This window comes from Silurus meridionalis, chromosome 13 (assembly GCF_014805685.1).
Source record: "Silurus meridionalis isolate SWU-2019-XX chromosome 13, ASM1480568v1, whole genome shotgun sequence".
Lineage (NCBI taxonomy): Eukaryota > Metazoa > Chordata > Actinopteri > Siluriformes > Siluridae > Silurus > Silurus meridionalis.
In genome coordinates this window covers 14172735-14190316 of record NC_060896.1, presented here as the reverse complement: position 1 = coordinate 14190316, position 17582 = coordinate 14172735, and the positions used below count along the sequence as shown (strand labels likewise).

The following is a 17582-nucleotide window of genomic DNA, read 5'->3' as shown; positions in this document are numbered from 1 at the left end:
TGTATGCATTTAACCTGCATAAATTTCTCCTGCATATGTTGACCAAACCTGGTCGATATCTCATCAAAAAAACATTCCGTACAGCTAAAAGCTTTCTGTTTATTTTAAAGAATAAATTTATTATTTCAGCCAAGTCTCACAACATGAAGACATTAGAGTTAATAATTATTACTACAGTTTTACCTTGTGGTGTGTGGTCTCACTCATATCTAAAAGCTCCAGAATGCGAGGTGGGTACATCTGGCATGTGTTAGCTAATCTTTCCTCTGTAGACTGAGACATTTCATATGCATATTCAGATGGAGATAGCTGTAATGAAAAAAACCTCAATTAATTCCTTCATGAACAGTAAGTACATCCATTCATGCTGGCATCATTATAACAGTATCTACTGTAAGTGCATCTGGGAAAACATTAGCAATGCAGTAACAACATTCAGTAACACTTTGTAATGTTAATACATTCCATGTTTTCAATGCACACACATACACATGCAGGGTACACATTTGGATTACTGCAAGATGTACATATTAGTCTGCAACACTAAAAATGCAATAATTACACAAGCAATGACCAAATTGAAATGGTTCATAAAAAAAAAAAACATTTAGTTATACAGTATGTGTTCAAAATATTGGGGCCTTATTTATCAGTCTTTTAGTATATGTTTTACACCAGATTTATAAAAGTTCAGTAAGGCCAATTTTCTTCGTACTCAGGTGCGTATGTTAATCACCCATAACATGCAAAGCAGCTCATTTACATGTAATAATGCCCACAAAACTCCACAGTGTTCAAGTGTACAGACAGCTGGGAGCACAAAATGAAAATAAGAGGACAGGCTATAAGAAATAAGTGGACACTATTTTAACTCATTAAACCAATAAATATCTTTCATATTATATTATATTTATTATAAAATGTCAGCAGTACATTTCCTGTCAGTTGAGGCATTTGTTTATAGTTTACATCTATGTGGAGACAGAGCGGCCCATCCTCCATTTATACGTCGTTACTTTGATCGTTTAATCATCTTTTTTAATTGTATTATTTTTCTAAATTGATTAACTTGTCTTGGCTTGCTTCTGTATTTGTTTATATTATTTATTAATCAAAGGCAATTATATGTACCATATTTCACAATTCTTTCTTATGGAACTTCCCCATCAAGTGAACTAGAATAGGATTTTACTCAAGAAAAGGGGCGTATGCTAAACTCGACAGTATAATCTATATATAAAAGTGCAGTATTCCGTGAAAATTATATGAATTTAAATAAATAAAGATGGGTTCACATTAAATTCGATTTTTACTCGATATTCATAAATATTGTACCAAATTACCACAGCAACAGAAAACAATTAAAGTCATACAGAATTATTAAATGTAAAAATAAATGAAGTATGAGCAACTGCATTGTGTGGATTTAATTGGGCACATATTTATCTTGTCGGGGAGTTCAAACTGATTACTGCTCCTAGTATGCAACTAAAATAGACAAATGAAGGTTATGATCAAAAGTATGGGTGTCTTTATAAATGAAATTATCTGTTAATTCTTGTGTCATTGGAGGTTACTTTCTCACCTTTCTGACCTTGTCCTCATGTTTACCCAGCGTAGGAATTCTTGGTGTTGCTCCTTTAGTCTTGGGTGGTTCTGGCAGCTTCAGAGGCAAGCTTTGCAAAGTTGAGTGGAAAGGCTGATTTTTAGAAATCGGCATCATGAAATCACTTGTTCTTTACCTGATGATGAAAATGCAGACAGATAGGCCAATGACATAGGTAAATGACATATTCCTATAGTAATCAAGTATACTATATACTAATATAATAATACGTACAGTATATCTCTAAAATAAAATACAGTCAAACACCGATAATTCACGTTTCCGAAAATTTGCGGGTTCTCATTTGGACCCTAACTGACAGCAAGTTGCGGATTATTTTCAAATTCGCGGGAATCTGCAGCGGGACCAAATATTTAGGATCGTTAGGGTAAAAAAACAGAGTTAAACTATTTTTTCACTAACAAATTTCATAAAATATTTTTAATAAAGCATTTATATCTATTACTTCACATTTTCTTTTGAGTAGGCATTAAAAAAGAAACCAATTTACTGGCGTAATGTCCAGATGAATTAAATACGGTACCATAGGGTGGGGGTGGGGGGGTTGTGGGGGCGTCCAAATTCGCGAAAATAATGCCTAACCTTTCTTAAACAAAATGTTTTATTAGTCATTTTCAAACCAATTTGTGTTAAAATGTTATAATAAAATGTTATAATATTATATAAATATTATATCATATAAATATGTTATGAAATGTATATGAAATCATAATAAAATCGGCACTTACAAGTAAACCGTGATCAACTTGGGCACGTTTCTCACACACGCTGTGTGGTGGTTGCTATGACAGCAGACTAGTCCGCAGTTCTACAACACCGCATCTGATTCGCTCAGATTGAGAGTGGCCTGTGCTGATTGGACATCCGGTTTGACTCGTGACGTAGCGGAGTGTGCGGAACCATAGCAACACAGAACACAACACTGAGTGGGACTCTATTAGGGAGTAGGGAGCGAGCGTGGAGAGGAGGGGGTGTGTGCTGTTGCCGTTGCGCATGCGCATGCGCAATTTGCTGATTAAACAGCAAATTCTCAAAACATATCACAAAATGTCCCGTTTGAATCGTTCTTTATTTTTTTATTTTTTTTTAAGAATCTGATCCAACATACTGTATTCACCAAGAGGAGCAATACTAATTGTCTCAATGTTTTTGTGTAAAGGATCCCTTTACTTACTAAAAAAAATCTGCATTGACTTCTTCATAGACCTTTCTTTAAGTATTGATTACAGTTTTTTTAAATGCCAATTCAGGCTTTTACTGTCATTCCAACAAAATACACAGCCAAAACAAAACAACGTTCCCCCAGGACTAAGGTGCTTCATAAGAAAACATAAATTAACAAGAAAAAGCACAAAACCTATAACTAGACAAAACTATTTCAGACAAACACTACATTAAGAGCATGTGTGCAACATTTAGTGCAAAAATAACATGAGACACTAACACAGTGACACTGCATCACTGACTGGTACAGAGATTTGTGATAGTGCAAATTAATTGTTCACATAATAATAAATACTGTACATAAAAACACTGATTGCTTAGCAACAAATGTGTACAATAATGAATTTGTGCACAATAATACATTTAGTCACTGACACATTTTATGACAGTTGTGACAGGCCTTTTGACTTGCTGAGATATAGAGTAGGCAATTTTACTTTACTGTATGTGTCCAGGCAAGACATTTTATAATAATAAATATGACTTTGATAATAATCATTGGTCTAGAGCAGGGGTGCCCAATATGTCGATCGCGATCTACCGGTCGATCGCAAAGGTAGTGTGGGTAGATCGCATGACATTAAAAAAAGATATTTATTTATGCATTTTTATAGTAGGTAGATCATTTTGACTTGATTATTTTATAAGTAGCTCACACGCTGAAAAAGTGTGTGCACCCCTGGTCTAGAGCATTGCACCAACATTGTGGACAACCACTCTCACCCTTTATATACAGTAAACCTTACACCATTTGTCAGGATGAACAGGAACATCTGTGTCACCACCAGCAAACTCTGCAACTGTTTCTTCCTTTATGTAGTTAGATTACTAGTAGAACACACTACTAGCTCTCTAACACTCACTTGTGACAGTCAAGCCCATAGCCTAGTAGCACTCAATACCTCTGTTTACAAAGCTGCATCAGACACTTTATGAAACATTTTACTTACTGCTGCTGCACTACCAAAAGTTTACAGTTTACAGTTTGTTGTCTAAAATGTAAATTAAAAACAGAATGCAATGATTAGCAAATCTCATAAACCCATATTTTTTTCAGAATAGAAGTAATTTTGAATATGATGGCCTCAGCACATCTCAGGAAAGTTGGGTAGGGGCAACATTAAGACTGGAAAGAAGGTCTTACTCAAAAAGAAACCCATAAAAAAAAACCATTTTGTTTACTGGCCACATTAGTATATGTTAAAAAAGAACATACTGTTACTAATACTAATAGTGCCACCCTTTGCTTTCAGAACAGACTCAGTCCTTCGTGGCATATATTCCACATGGTGTTGGAAACATTCCTTTGAGATTTTGGTCCATGTTGACATGATTGCATCACATAATTGCTGCAGCTTTGTCAGCTACACATTTATGCTGTGAATTTGCTGTTCTGGCACATCCTAAAAGTGCTCTATTCCAGGTCTGGTGATCAGGGAGGTCACCGATGTATACTAAACTCACCGTCATGCTCATGGAACCATTTTGTTAAATAATGTTTTGCTCCAGACATTAAAGTAAACCACACTAAACTATCTAATTGTTAAATGTCATTGGGAGTTTATTTAGAAACAATTTGTATATGACCTATTTTTTTTTACAGGCAATGTAACAATAGAGAGGCTGTAAGCTATTTTTCATGAAATGACAAGCTTTTTGTTATTAGTTTAAACTCAGGGCAAATAACTGTGTAATCATTTGTTTATTGCTTAATCAAGAACATCAGGTTACTGTCACTGCAGCTCTTCGCATGTTCTTAATGTGATCTTGACAATTTTCTCCATATTTCCTCTAAGAGGTAAGTGCAATGGCTGTGCTACATTGCCCACCATGCATGGTGTCCTGAGCTGGGCTGGTGTCCCACCTGGGGTGAATTCTCAAATCTCATGCTTCATGCACATTGAGCAGTCTAGATCCATCATGGGTCTGACCAATGTAAAGTGGTTTCAGAGGGGGAAAATTGAGGGGGAAACTCTCACTGCTTTTACCCAGTTCTCACTGCGGTCTGCCTCCGGGTCAGTGAGCGGCTCAGTCTCTTAGATAACCGGATTATCTCCGACCCACTTTTTAAAGAACCCGCCGAGCTCTGTGACTCCACCTCCAGCACGCCATTCCCTCAACAGTATCGCGTTTGTTACCCGTCTCTTGGTCTCAATTATTCTAACCGTAAACCAAATTGTAACGTAATTCCCGTATCTAAGGCTTTCGGTGTTTCCACATCCCGACTCCGGACATGTCCGCATCCAACCAGTGCAGGTAAGATGATTTGGGGAATCGAGCCGATTTCGATAATTACCCGTCATAATTCACGTTCTGATGATAAGAGAAAGGTCTCAAGAATGCGGATAAAACATAGCCTACATGATTGCATTGATGATGGGGATAGCAAACGATTCAAAATTCAATAACCTCTGATGAAGATTATTTTTTTAGTGCCATTTCCGCTTTAATCAATAACTCCTATAATCATGAAATAAATGTAAGATGACGTTTGAAATGTCCAGGTCCTGCACCTACACCGTAAATAAAATAATAATAATAATATTTTTGTATGTCAGTTTCATGGTATATTAATGGCAAATGTATTATAATCACATAGAACTGTAGGAGTTAATGTATTCTCCTGACCATGGTTGTCTATATTGCAGTATATGACAGAGATGAATGCTGCTCTATCCAGTGTGTCAGTGTGGCTCTTAAAGGGGCAGCCTATGCACTGAATGAACACTGACGGATTCAGTGCACGGTTGCTCGCATCCAGCAACTTTTGAAAGCTGCCAACGAGGCGCTCTATTGTGCGTTCTCTGTGAGCTTTCCAGAGCCCCATAGTAACATGGCCAGAAGTATTGAGCCTTATGCAAAAGAGCTAATCCCACAAAGCGCGCGCGCGTGCGTGTGTGTGTGTGTGGTTTTCCGTCTGTGTACTGCAGCACCACGGACAGCGTCCCTTCCCCCAGTACGCGACGTTCACGTCATGAGCCAGTCACAGACATGCACTTGCTGAAACCTGGCCAAAGTTAAAGTTGTACCTGCAGCCCTCTCGGTTCTAGTTATATTTAACATTGTCGTATAAAACTGCAAATAAACATTTATGATCGCTGACATTTTATGCTTAGTAAATGAAACGGCCGTTTTTAAGAACGAAACAAAAAGTAGAGCAACTTTTTTTTATGAGAAGTACAAACATTACACTCATACTAGTCAAACGATTAGCTTATTACTTATTATTGAGAACTTTTTTCATGTTACCAATTACAAATTTCAATGTATTACCACAAGTAAACGTATTATAGATATGTTTTATGATTGTTATTTTAATTAACAATAGTAAAATAGAACATTTGGTCAACCTTAATGTAGTAAAAGAAAAACTAGGAATGTGTGTGTGTGTGTGTGTGTGTGTGTGTGTGTGTGTGTGTGTGTGTGTGTGTGTTTCTTATACTTTTAAAACATTTATAGCGTTCTGTTAGCCGTGATCACTTATAAACAGAATAACTTCAATCTGTGACTTGGTAAGAACAGTACTTAACAACATGGTTATTGTTTAAGGGAGACGTCATTGTGAGGCATGAATACATGACTTATCTAGTGTTCCTAGCAGCTTTCTCAAATAAAACTGGTTAAACAAGGTTAAATATTTGTGAAAAACATATATAAATTATGGTCATCCATAAACCCTGTGGTTTTCAGTCTTATATCTCAAACTATTCTTCATATCTGTGAAACTGCCAAGGTAACTTGATACGGGTAACTGCAGATGGCAGTTCATTTCATTGTAGAGTTCATGTTGGTGTATCTAAATGAAAGAAGTAAAGGTAGTCCAAAGCAGATGTTACTGACAGCTATGTTTTGTGCTTCTTATAACCCAGTCAGTCAGCTACAGATGAAATGTTCACTTACCTCAATAGTCACTTCAGTCTTCATAGGGTGTGTGTGTCTTGATCATAACGAGCACAGCAATTACTGCAATTTAGACCACGGCCTAAACAGTGAAAACATTTTACAGGTTCAAGATGAATAACAGAAACAATGCTTTCTCTGGCTTTAGGTACAAATATGAGCAGTGCAAAGAGACAGTAGACTGGTTGTTGGCTCGCACAAACATCCGGCCAAAAGTGGCCATTATTTGTGGATCAGGTCTTGGTGGTCTGTCAGACCTGCTGAACAACAGGACTGTATTTCCTTATAAAGATATCCCGCATTTCCCCCACAGTACAGGTAGGTATACTTCATGAGATCATGATTCCTAGTAACTAATGTGATTAAAATAAAAACATTTATTTGACTAAAAGACAAATGTTGCACCAATTTACCAGAAACACTGAGATATTTGTAAAAAAGTAGAAAAGAACCATGACTAAATAAACATCTACACTCAAATAAGCATGGGCAAATGTTTATACTTATAAGTACCACAACACTGGCAACATGTCAGGCTGTCAAACTATTAGTGCTACATTCTTGCCAATTAAAAAAGTCTATCTTAAAATTAAACAGAAATTATCATACAAATACAGGAAAGATATATCACTAGAGCTCTATCTGCAGCATTAAAAAATCAGAGTTGTGACAAATCAAGAACAACTATAATTATGCTTTCACATTATTGACTGTTTTTATTAACTACTTAGATTTGCAAAGAAAAATAATCTCCCTCTCTTTTCCCCACTCTCTTTTTCTCTGTGTTTCTCTGTGTTTCTCTGTGTTTCTCTGTGTTTCTCTCTGTTTCTCTCTCTCTCTCTCTCTCTCTCTCTCTCTCTCTCTCTCTCTCTCTCTCTTTCTTATTCACTCACAGTAGAAGGACATGCAGGTCAGCTGGTGTTTGGGGAGCTGAAAGGAAAGCAATGTGTTTGCATGCAAGGCCGCTTTCACTTCTATGAGGGCTATGACACTGCAATGGTGAGAATCATCTTCAGTTATAGAAAGTAGAGTTTGATTTAAAAAAGAGCATGCTCTATTAGCAAATATTCCATCTATTTACCTGTTTAAAAAAAAGTGCCAAAACAGAAACAGAGAACTTGACACATATTATTATAAAATAGAAATGTAATGAAACAAGAATATGTATAAAGAAATACATAAAGACATCACACCTACAAATGTACATTAATTGCCCACTTTAATTTAATCATCTGCATACCTACTAATGTATGCAGTTATTTCAGCCACTGATGATCTCCTGAACACCTTGATAATAAGAGATATGAGAGGGGAATGATGAGGCTGGTTTAAGGTTGATCTGAGATTGCCTATACAATGATAATGACTAATCTGTGTACTACAATGTAATTTCCTTAAATCCCCTTGATACTGGCACCTGGGTGCCTTCTTATTTAGTGTGTGTGTGTCCTGCATCACTGAATCACCATTCTTGTTAAGCCAAAAAATATGGATAGGACAGTGCTGGACTCGTTGACCTTCTATCTGTTACTTGGTCGAAGAATAAATCCTGAGGGCAATCCCCATGAAGAAACAGTACACCCCTTCCCAAGTGTATAGGCTTTGGCACCACCATATTCAACACAGAAAATTCCACATATAATTATACTACAACAGGATCTATCTACTAGCATACATTCTAAAAAACCCATGACCTTTTGGACAAAATCATTGAATGGGTAGGATGACTGAATTTGGAAGGACTGACTACTGTCTCTGATTCATCCCTTTGTTTGTGAATTTGAACATTGACAATATGATGACTCATACTCATGGATACGGTGGAGGGATGGTCAAGAGTATGGAAGGTTTGGGATTCAGGGAAGATTGGACCCAATTTGATAACCCCCACCAGGAATGATGTGACAAACTGCTCCATCACCATGGTGTCATCAATACCTTTGATGCTATGCTTGTGGATGATTGCTGTCCTCAAATCACAGCACTACAGCTAATTTCCTACCGAGAACCACGCAGTTAAAAGAGAAATAGATTTTTTGCCCACCGAGACTTGTCCACACTACTTCAAAATGCAAAAAGAGCTTGTTGATTCCAGTTTATTTTCAGTCATCACCTTCGTGAGTATGATGCTGTGGCATGGTGGGCTAAGCTGTGTCTGAGTGCACCATGGTAATATTCTAATCAGTGTGTACAGACTTATTGTACAGACACTAATATATGAGTTTAAGATTGACAGTAATCTTTAAGATAACACCTTTTGAAAACATAAATCATAGCTCTAAATAAAAACAGTAAACTTTCAACTATTGACTATTTAAATTTACAAGCATTAGTTACAGGCACCTCACTTAAGATGTTGAGGTTTATGTTGGGAGTGATGAGGATGGACAGGATTAGAAATTAGTTTATTAGAGGGACAGCTCATGTAGGATGTTTTGGAGACAAGGTGAGGGAGGTAAGATTGAGATGGTTTGGACATGTGCAGAGGGGGGACATGGGGTATATTGGTAGCAGAATGCTGAGCATGGAGCCACCAGGAAGGAGGAAAAGACGGAGTGTATGGAGACGGATGATCCACTGTGGTGACCCCTAATGGGAGAAGAAGAAGAAGAAGTTACAGGCAACTCACAATTCAGTGATGTTGCTCTTTTGAGACTTGGCACCTTAATTCATTCTCCAGTACTATGAGCTGGAGCATGAGTCTACAAAGCCGGTTCCAAAAAAGTTGGGACACTGAACAAATTGTGAATAAAAAGGAATGCAATAATTAACAAATATCATAAACTTATATTTTATTCACAATAGAATATGGATAACATATCAAATGTTGAAAGTGAGACATTTTAAAATGTCATGCCAAATATTGGCTCATTTTGGATTTCATGAGAGCTACACATTCCAAAAATGTTGGGACAGGTAGCAATAAGAGGCCGGAAAAGTTTAATGTACATATAAGGAACAGCTGGAGGACCAATTTGCAACTTATTAGGACAATTGGCCACATGATTGGGTATAAAAAGAGCCTCTCAGAGTGGCAGTGTCTCTCATCTACAGTGCATAATATCATCCAACGATTCAGAGAATCTGGAACAATCTCTGTGCGTAAGGGTCAAGGCCGGAAAACCATACTGGATGCCCGTGATCTTCGGGCCCTTAGACGGCACTGCATCACATACAGGAATGCTACTGTAATGGAAATCAGGAATACTTCCAGAAAACATTGTCGGTGAACACCATGCCATTCGCTGTTGCCAGCTAAAACTCTATAGGTCAAAAAAGAAACCATATGTAAACATGATCCAGAAGCGCAGGCTTTTTTTAAAGGCTCATTTAAAATGGACTGTGGCAAAGTGGAAAACTGTTCTGTGGTCAGACGAATGAAAATTTGAAGAAAACTGGGATGCCATGCCATCCGGACTAAAGAGTATAAGGAGAACCCAAGTTGTTATCAGCGCTCAGTTCAGACGCCTGCATCTCTGATGGTATGTTGTTGGCATGGGCAGCTTACACATCTGAAAAGGCACCATCAATGCTGAAAGGTATATCTAAGTTCTAGAACAACATATGCTCCCATCCAGACGTCGTCTCTTTCAGGGAAGACCTTGCATTTTCCAACATGACATTGCCAGACCACATACTGCATCAATTAGAACATCATGGCTGCGTAGAAGAAGGATCCGGGTACTGAAATGGCCAGCCTGCAGTCCAGATCTTTCACCCATAGAAAACATTTGGCGCATCATAAAGTGGAAGATGCGACGAAGAAGACCTAAGACAGTTGAGCAACTAGAAGCCTGTATTACACAAAAATTCGACAACAGTTCTATTCCTAAACTTGAGCAACTTGTCTCTTCAGTCCCCAGACGTTTGCAGACTGTTATAAAAAGAAGAGGGGATGCCACACAGTGGTAAACATGGCCTTGTCCCAACTTTTTTGAGATGTGTTGATGCCATGAAATTTAAAATCATCTTATTTTTCCCTTAAAATGATACATTTTCTTAGTTTGAACATTTGATTTGTCATCAATGTTGTATTCTGAATAAAATATTAAAATTTGAAACTTCCACATCATTGCATTCTGTTTTTATTCACAATTTGTACAGTGTCGCAACTTTTTTGGAATCGGGTTTGTATATTTAAACCTAAATTAATTGCAATTTAGTTAAAAAGAATGGCAAGGAAACAAAGAGATCAAGGGTTTACTCTTCATTTTTGACTCCCTCTGAGCTACAGTTCCGTGACCTTAATAGAATATGCTGGTTTATGACTCATTCTTTGAACAAGATAATGGAATAGAAGGTAGTTTGTATTTTACAGATTTATACATAATTATGAATGTAACTACATTTATGTGAATTGCATGGAGAATTTTTAAATGTAAAAGCAAATATTCTACATAAAGCATGTATTTATGTGTCAGGGTTATGCTAAAACACTGAACTTCACTACACCATAGCCACTACACCAAGTCACATGTTTGTTTCTGAATCACATTATTTATTAGCATTTGTACATAGATTTAGTGCTCTCTATGTTTCGGATTTTGTGGTCTTTGCTTCTTTGATGGTTTGTTTTTTGTGTTTCTTTTTTTGTGTTTGCTTCTGTAACAAAGTGTGTGCAGTAAACATGTGACATGCAAGGGCTTGTATGTACTGCAGTCCAGAGCCATATGTATTAACACTACTAAGACATGTTTTCTATCCACACAGGTCACATACCCAGTACGTGTCTTTTTCCTTCTTGGAGTTAAGACCTTGATTGTAACAAATGCTGCAGGAGGGTTGAACTCCAATTTTAAGGTGGGAGACATAATGATGATCAAGGACCACATCAATTTTCCTGGCTTTGCAGGTCAGAATCCTCTGTGTGGCCATAATGATGAGAGGTGAGTTAATGGTTTATATCTGTAATAAGTTTTAAATAATAATAATTATACAGTTGTGTTCAAAATTATTCAACCCCCACTGAAATTGATTGTTTTGGTCGGTTTGACATTGATTATGATCATTCAGTCATCCTGCTTACAATTAAATCAAAGAGGCACGTGTAGGTCAGACAAATATAACATAACATTTATAATGAAATAACCACAAATGTCTTTTCTGAGCTCACATCATTATCAGTTTTATTCAACCCCCAAGTGACATTCAATCTTAGTACTTAGTACAACATCCTTTTACAGTTATAACAGCTTTTAAACGTGAAGCATAGCTTGACACAAGTGTCTTGCAGCGATCTACGGGTATCTTCGCCCATTCATCATGGGCAAAAGCCTCCAGTTCAATCACATTCTTAGGCTTGCACACTGCAACTGCTTTCTTTAAGTCCCACCAGAGGTTCTCAATTGGATTTAAGTCTGGTGACTGCGATGGCCACTTCAAAATGTTCCAGCCTTTAATCTGCAACCATGCTCTAGTGGACTTGGAGGTATGCTTGGGATCATTGTCCTGTTGAAAGGTCCAACGCCTTCCAAGCCTCAGGTTTGTGACGGACTGCATCACATTGTCATCCAATATCTCCTGGTACTGAAGAGAATTCATGGTACCTTGCACACGCTGAAGCTTCCCAGTACCTGCAGAAGCAAAACAGCCCCAAAGCATGATTGACCCCCCGCCATGCTTCACAGTAGGCAAGGTGTTCTTTTCTTCATAGGCCTTGTTCTTCCTCCTCCAAACATAGCGTTGATCCATGGGCCCAAACAGTTCTAATTTTGTTTCATCAGTCCACAGAACACTATCCCAAAACTTCTGTGGTTTGTCCACATGACTTTTGGCATACTGCAGTCGACTCTTCTTATTCTTTGGGGACAGCAAGGGGGTGCGCCTGGGAGTTCTGGCATGGAGGCCTTCATTACGCAGGGTGCGCCGTATTGTCTGAGCAGAAACTTCAGTACCCACATCTGACAAATCTTTTCTCAGTTCCTCAGCAGTCACACGGGACTTTTCTCCACTCTACGCTTCAGGTAGCGCACAGCAGTCGAAGTCAGCATCTTCTTTCTGCCACGACCAGGTAGCGTTTCAACAGTGCCCTTTGCCTTGAATTTGCGAATGATGCTTCCTATGGTGTCTCTTGGTATGTTTAACATCTTTGCAATCTTCTTATAGCCATTGCCCTTCCTGTGAAGAGTAATCACCTGTTCTCTTGTCTTCCTGGACCATTCTCTTGACCTCACCATGTTTGTAACCACACCAGTAAATGTCTAGAAGGAGCTGAGTATCACAGTCATTTTAAAGCTGCCTAATTGGTGCTTATTAGGCTTTATTGCTGCTCCCTGATATCCACAGGTGTTTTCAATACCTGATTGAAAACACTTCATTGAACCTCTGTTCTTCAGAGTGGTAGTCTTTAAGGGGTTGAATAATTATGTCAATGAAGAATTCACAAAAGAAACATTTACTACTGTATTACAAAACTAATTGATGTCATTTTAGTTGCATATGGTTCTTTAAGAAGTCCTTGTAGGATTTCATTCTGAATACAATTACAAATGTACACTAAATTCCCTAAAACCATTTACAGCATTGGGGGTTGAATAATTTTGAACACAACTGTATAATTTGATACAAAATATATAAAAGAAGGCTGTTTTTTGTACAGTCCTAGTCTATTTTTGCTTATTAACCAACAGTGTAAAACTTCATATTAATAATGATTCATCATTAGATATAATTGATGAATCAGACATACAGTGTATTGAGAAACCTATTTTTCTTATGTCATATTGCATAATATCCCAAGAGTGCAAATAGCACATAGTTCTGTCTCATCAATGATGATCTGAATTCTTTAACTTTAATGGCTTAAGCCATTTAAAACCCGTTTTCAACCTCATTATATGGGTGCTTCAACAGCAGTGGGGAAAATTGCCCATTCTGTTCAATGAACTAAAATAAATCATGCAGGACATTCTTAATGTTTTGAATCCATGAGTTCTGCTATTGCTCTGCAAATATTCAATTTTGCTCCTATGTTCTAAAAGCACAGTATTCTAATGGCTCTGCACGTGGCTGGATAACTATCTTTGATTCAGTTGGCAGATTCTTTTTTTCAATGCAACTTAAAATCAAGGCAAACTACAATCTCAACTTATCTCAACATAGCTCCATCCCCCTCCTTTTGTCTAAAATTTATATTAATTTGTCATGTATATGTTGCAGGTTTGGTAAACGCTTTCCCTGCATGTCAGATGCATATGATAAAGACTTGGTCCAGCTGGCCAGGCAGATAGCTGAGGAACAGGACTGTGCTAAATTCCTCCAACAGGGAGTATACTGTATGTTGGCTGGACCTACTTACGAGACCATAGCTGAGTGTAAAATGCTTCAGTTACTTGGGGCTGATGCTGTAGGTGAGTAGAAAACCCACATGATCACTACGGTATGAGTATGAGCTAACATGTTTACTATGATGTGTACAATTTAATGGACTTTAAACTATTACAACAATTATCATTTTTGAAGAGATTTCTGTGGAATGCTGTAAATGTATTCATTATACACAGTTAATTACAAAAAGTTAACAAACTACTACTGTTAGTTCAAAAGTACAATGGAAGTCTGTACCAATTCCAAATCAAATTAATTTATAAATTTGAATTTAAAAACTAGCAAATGATCTTTGTGTACTGTGTGTTTAATAGAATTAACAATTAAAAAAGTATATTGTTATATGTATAAATCGGTGCACTGCATGCATGTGCCAATTTAATTAAAATGCCCACAAACGTGGAGTAACATTAACGTCTGTGAACCCAGGGTGAGATGTGGCCTTTGTTCTTGTTTAACTCTTTTGCAGGAATGAGCACAGTACCTGAGGTGTTGGTGGCACGTCACTGTGGCCTGCGTGTCTTTGGCCTCTCCCTCATAACCAACAAGGTGGTGTCTAACTATAGCAGTGAGGAGTGCACCAACCATGAGGAGGTTCTTGAGACTACACGCATTCGTACTCAAGATGTTCAGCGCTTGGTCAGTCATCTTGTGGAAAAGATTTAAAGTCATACTTTCCAGTGGCCAGGCAACTCAACCTACCTAGCGCTAAAGATGATTTAACCAAAAGAATATCTAAATGTCTAAAATGCTATAGTGAAAATAATGTACTTATAATGAATTTTGAGATTATATTAGTAGTAGTAAAGAGTAATTTATAATAGCGTTTTATTTAGACAAATGCACTAGCAATGTGACACTTTAAGACTAAATCCAGCAATAGGGGTGTAACGGTACACAAAATTCAGAGTTTGGTACGTACATCGTACACGGTTCGGTTTGAATTTTGGAACCATTACGGGAAAAAATTGCTAAATATTAAATTGCTTGTCATTTATTTATTTTAAATCTTGAATCCATAGCGTTAGCTACTTCTTGTTTAGTGGCTAACACTAGAGCCATTGATTATTTATTGTTTTCATGTAGCCACAGTGACACTGTGCTATCTCTAATTTCTGTTTTAAACCCATGGCATTGTTGTGTATGTTTTCAAGTTTGAAATTATTTTTAAAAAAATGCGCAAAGTGCGTGGTGAAGACTAAACAAACTAGCGGCCCGGCATTTGATACATTCCTGAGAAAACTCTGATTTTAACTATCTTCTGCGAGTAAAGGATTAAAAAAAAAACTCTGAATGAATACGTGTACTGTTTCAACCCCACCTAGCAACATTAAACATTTTGTAGACTGCTATATTTAAAAAAATCTATTTACACATAACTCATATATACTACTGTACTTGATTGACACTTTTTTTTATTGATTCTTACCAATGAAACATTCACTTAATTACAGCCTGCAGTCTACACTAGAGAGTAATATCATAAGCTTGACACTCTGGAGACAAGAGACTGTGGGTGTTCATTTAACAGTGGTAGAATTGTGTATGTAACAGTGTGCCTATTTGCATATACAATCCCAATTCCAAAAAATTATAAAATAAAAAATGCAAGTTAAAACAGAATGCAATGATTTGCAGTGCCAATCTCATAAACTCATTTTATTCACAGTCAAACATAGAAACCATATAACATGTTTAAATTGATGTACAATTTTAAGGAAACAATAAAGAAACTTTCAATTTGATGACTGCAACACATCAAAATAAAATAAAAGAAATGGGACAGGGGCAACAAAAGGCTGAAAAAGTTAGTATTACTAAAAATAAAAAGCTTGAAGTATTTTGCAACTGTTTAGGTTAATTGCTAACAGGTCTCTCAGAAGTAAAGCTTAGCAAAGCTTCACCAATCTGTAAAAAATTGTGTCTAATAATTGTGAAATAACTTCAGAATAATGCTTCTCAAAATAAATTGTGAAGATATTAAATATCTCATTATCTATTATACATGTTATCGTGACAAGATTCAGAAAGTCTGGAGAAATATTTACAAGGGACAAGGGTAAAAATCAATGTTGGAGGCCCATGACCTTTGGGCCCTCAGGCGACACTGTATTAAAAACAAGTATGATTCTGTAATGAACATCAATTCATAGACTGAGAACACTTTCAGAAATCATTGTCTATGAAGACAGTTTGCTGTGTCATCCACTGCAGGTTAAACTTTATTATGCAAAGAGGAAACCATATGTGAACATGACCAAGGAACAGAGGAGAGGGTGCAACCAGCTTATCGTCAGCACTCAGTTCAAAATACTTTGGTGGTATGGAGTGCATTAGTGACTTGTTGCTACTTTTTTCCTCAAAATAATATATATTTTTTATTTTAAACATTTGGTACATTTTCTATTCTGAATTAAATTTGGCTATATGAGATTTGCAAATCATTGCATACATTTATTTTTATGTATTTTTTTTTCTTTTTTTGGAATTGGGGTTGTATTTATGTATTGAAAGATTCTTATTTTGCACAATTTGATAATATGCTCAACATATCAGGAAAATCATGTCAGCCTTAAATAGATATTTATAAATATGCCATTAGAACTGCAGTAAGCTGATTGATACTGTGTTTATTTGGAACCCATATCCCATGTATTAAACTCAAATGGCTTACCTCATAATTCTCAAGTGCAAATATGGCTGTACTTGATTTTATTTTAGTATTCACAATGCATTGATACATATACATTTTATCCAACAAACACTGGTTTGTGAGTATCCAATACTCCTTCAGGAGACGAATGCTTGTGAAAAAAGTATTGAAAACAAAAGTGTTGATCATTAATATTTTACAAAGTGCAACCAAGAAAAGAAGAAAATTATTCTTCTCAGATTAGTGACATTTAAAATAGCCATCATTTGAATTATTTTATAGCCATACATGCTTATCTTATTTAAAAGAAGTGTTGTAGAACAAATCAGTGCACATATAAATTTACACTGATCAGCAAAATAATGCTAGTAGATAACTGTAATGTATCACAACCACACTATGTAACATAGGGTGTCGCATAATAATCCTGTGATCAATTCTTAATCTTTTTGTCTTTGGGAGTTTCAATACAATACAAAGTTTGAAATTAATTTAATTATGGTAAATTCAAGCATACAGAGATCAGACATTTAAAAAACAAAAACAAAAATAAAACATCACAAAGCCTTTTATATTCTTTCTTTTGAGTGTCACATGTGCTTCCTCTAAGATATGGTACTAATTTCTTTTTTGACACTAAATGATCTGCTTTAATCTGTTTGAAAGGAGTACCGTATTTTCCGGACTATAAGCCGCTACTTTTTTCCCACGTTTTGAACCCCGCGGCTTAAACAACAAAGCGGCTAATGGATTTTTCCTGGGTTTTTCCCTGTTTCACAAACTTCAAGCCAAAAAACTGAGCGACATAACATTAGACCAATGAAATTTTCGTACGGAAACGAAAAAACACAC

At 36.6% G+C, this 17582-nt stretch overlaps 2 protein-coding genes across 2 annotated transcripts in view; one reads left to right on the top strand and one right to left on the bottom strand.

Annotated features, from left to right (window-relative positions):
* Positions 1-2446, bottom strand: part of hydin (HYDIN axonemal central pair apparatus protein) — a 62376-nt gene extending 59930 nt beyond the window's left edge. Inside the window, 3 exon segments of the mRNA XM_046865145.1 lie at positions 184-309; positions 1586-1742; positions 2356-2446. Of these exon segments, the coding sequence (XP_046721101.1) occupies positions 184-309; positions 1586-1723 (264 nt within the window). The 5' untranslated portion in view covers positions 1724-1742; positions 2356-2446.
* Positions 2447-4912: 2466 nt separating this feature from the next.
* pnp6 (purine nucleoside phosphorylase 6) lies at positions 4913-17210 on the top strand. The gene is made up of 6 exons (XM_046863750.1): positions 4913-5107; positions 6900-7069; positions 7647-7750; positions 11462-11637; positions 13910-14100; positions 14547-17210. Exons 1-6 carry the CDS (start codon positions 5085-5087, stop codon positions 14741-14743), a joined length of 861 nt encoding a protein of 286 aa, XP_046719706.1. The 5' UTR covers positions 4913-5084; the 3' UTR covers positions 14744-17210.
* The last annotated feature ends 372 nt before the right edge of the window (positions 17211-17582 follow it).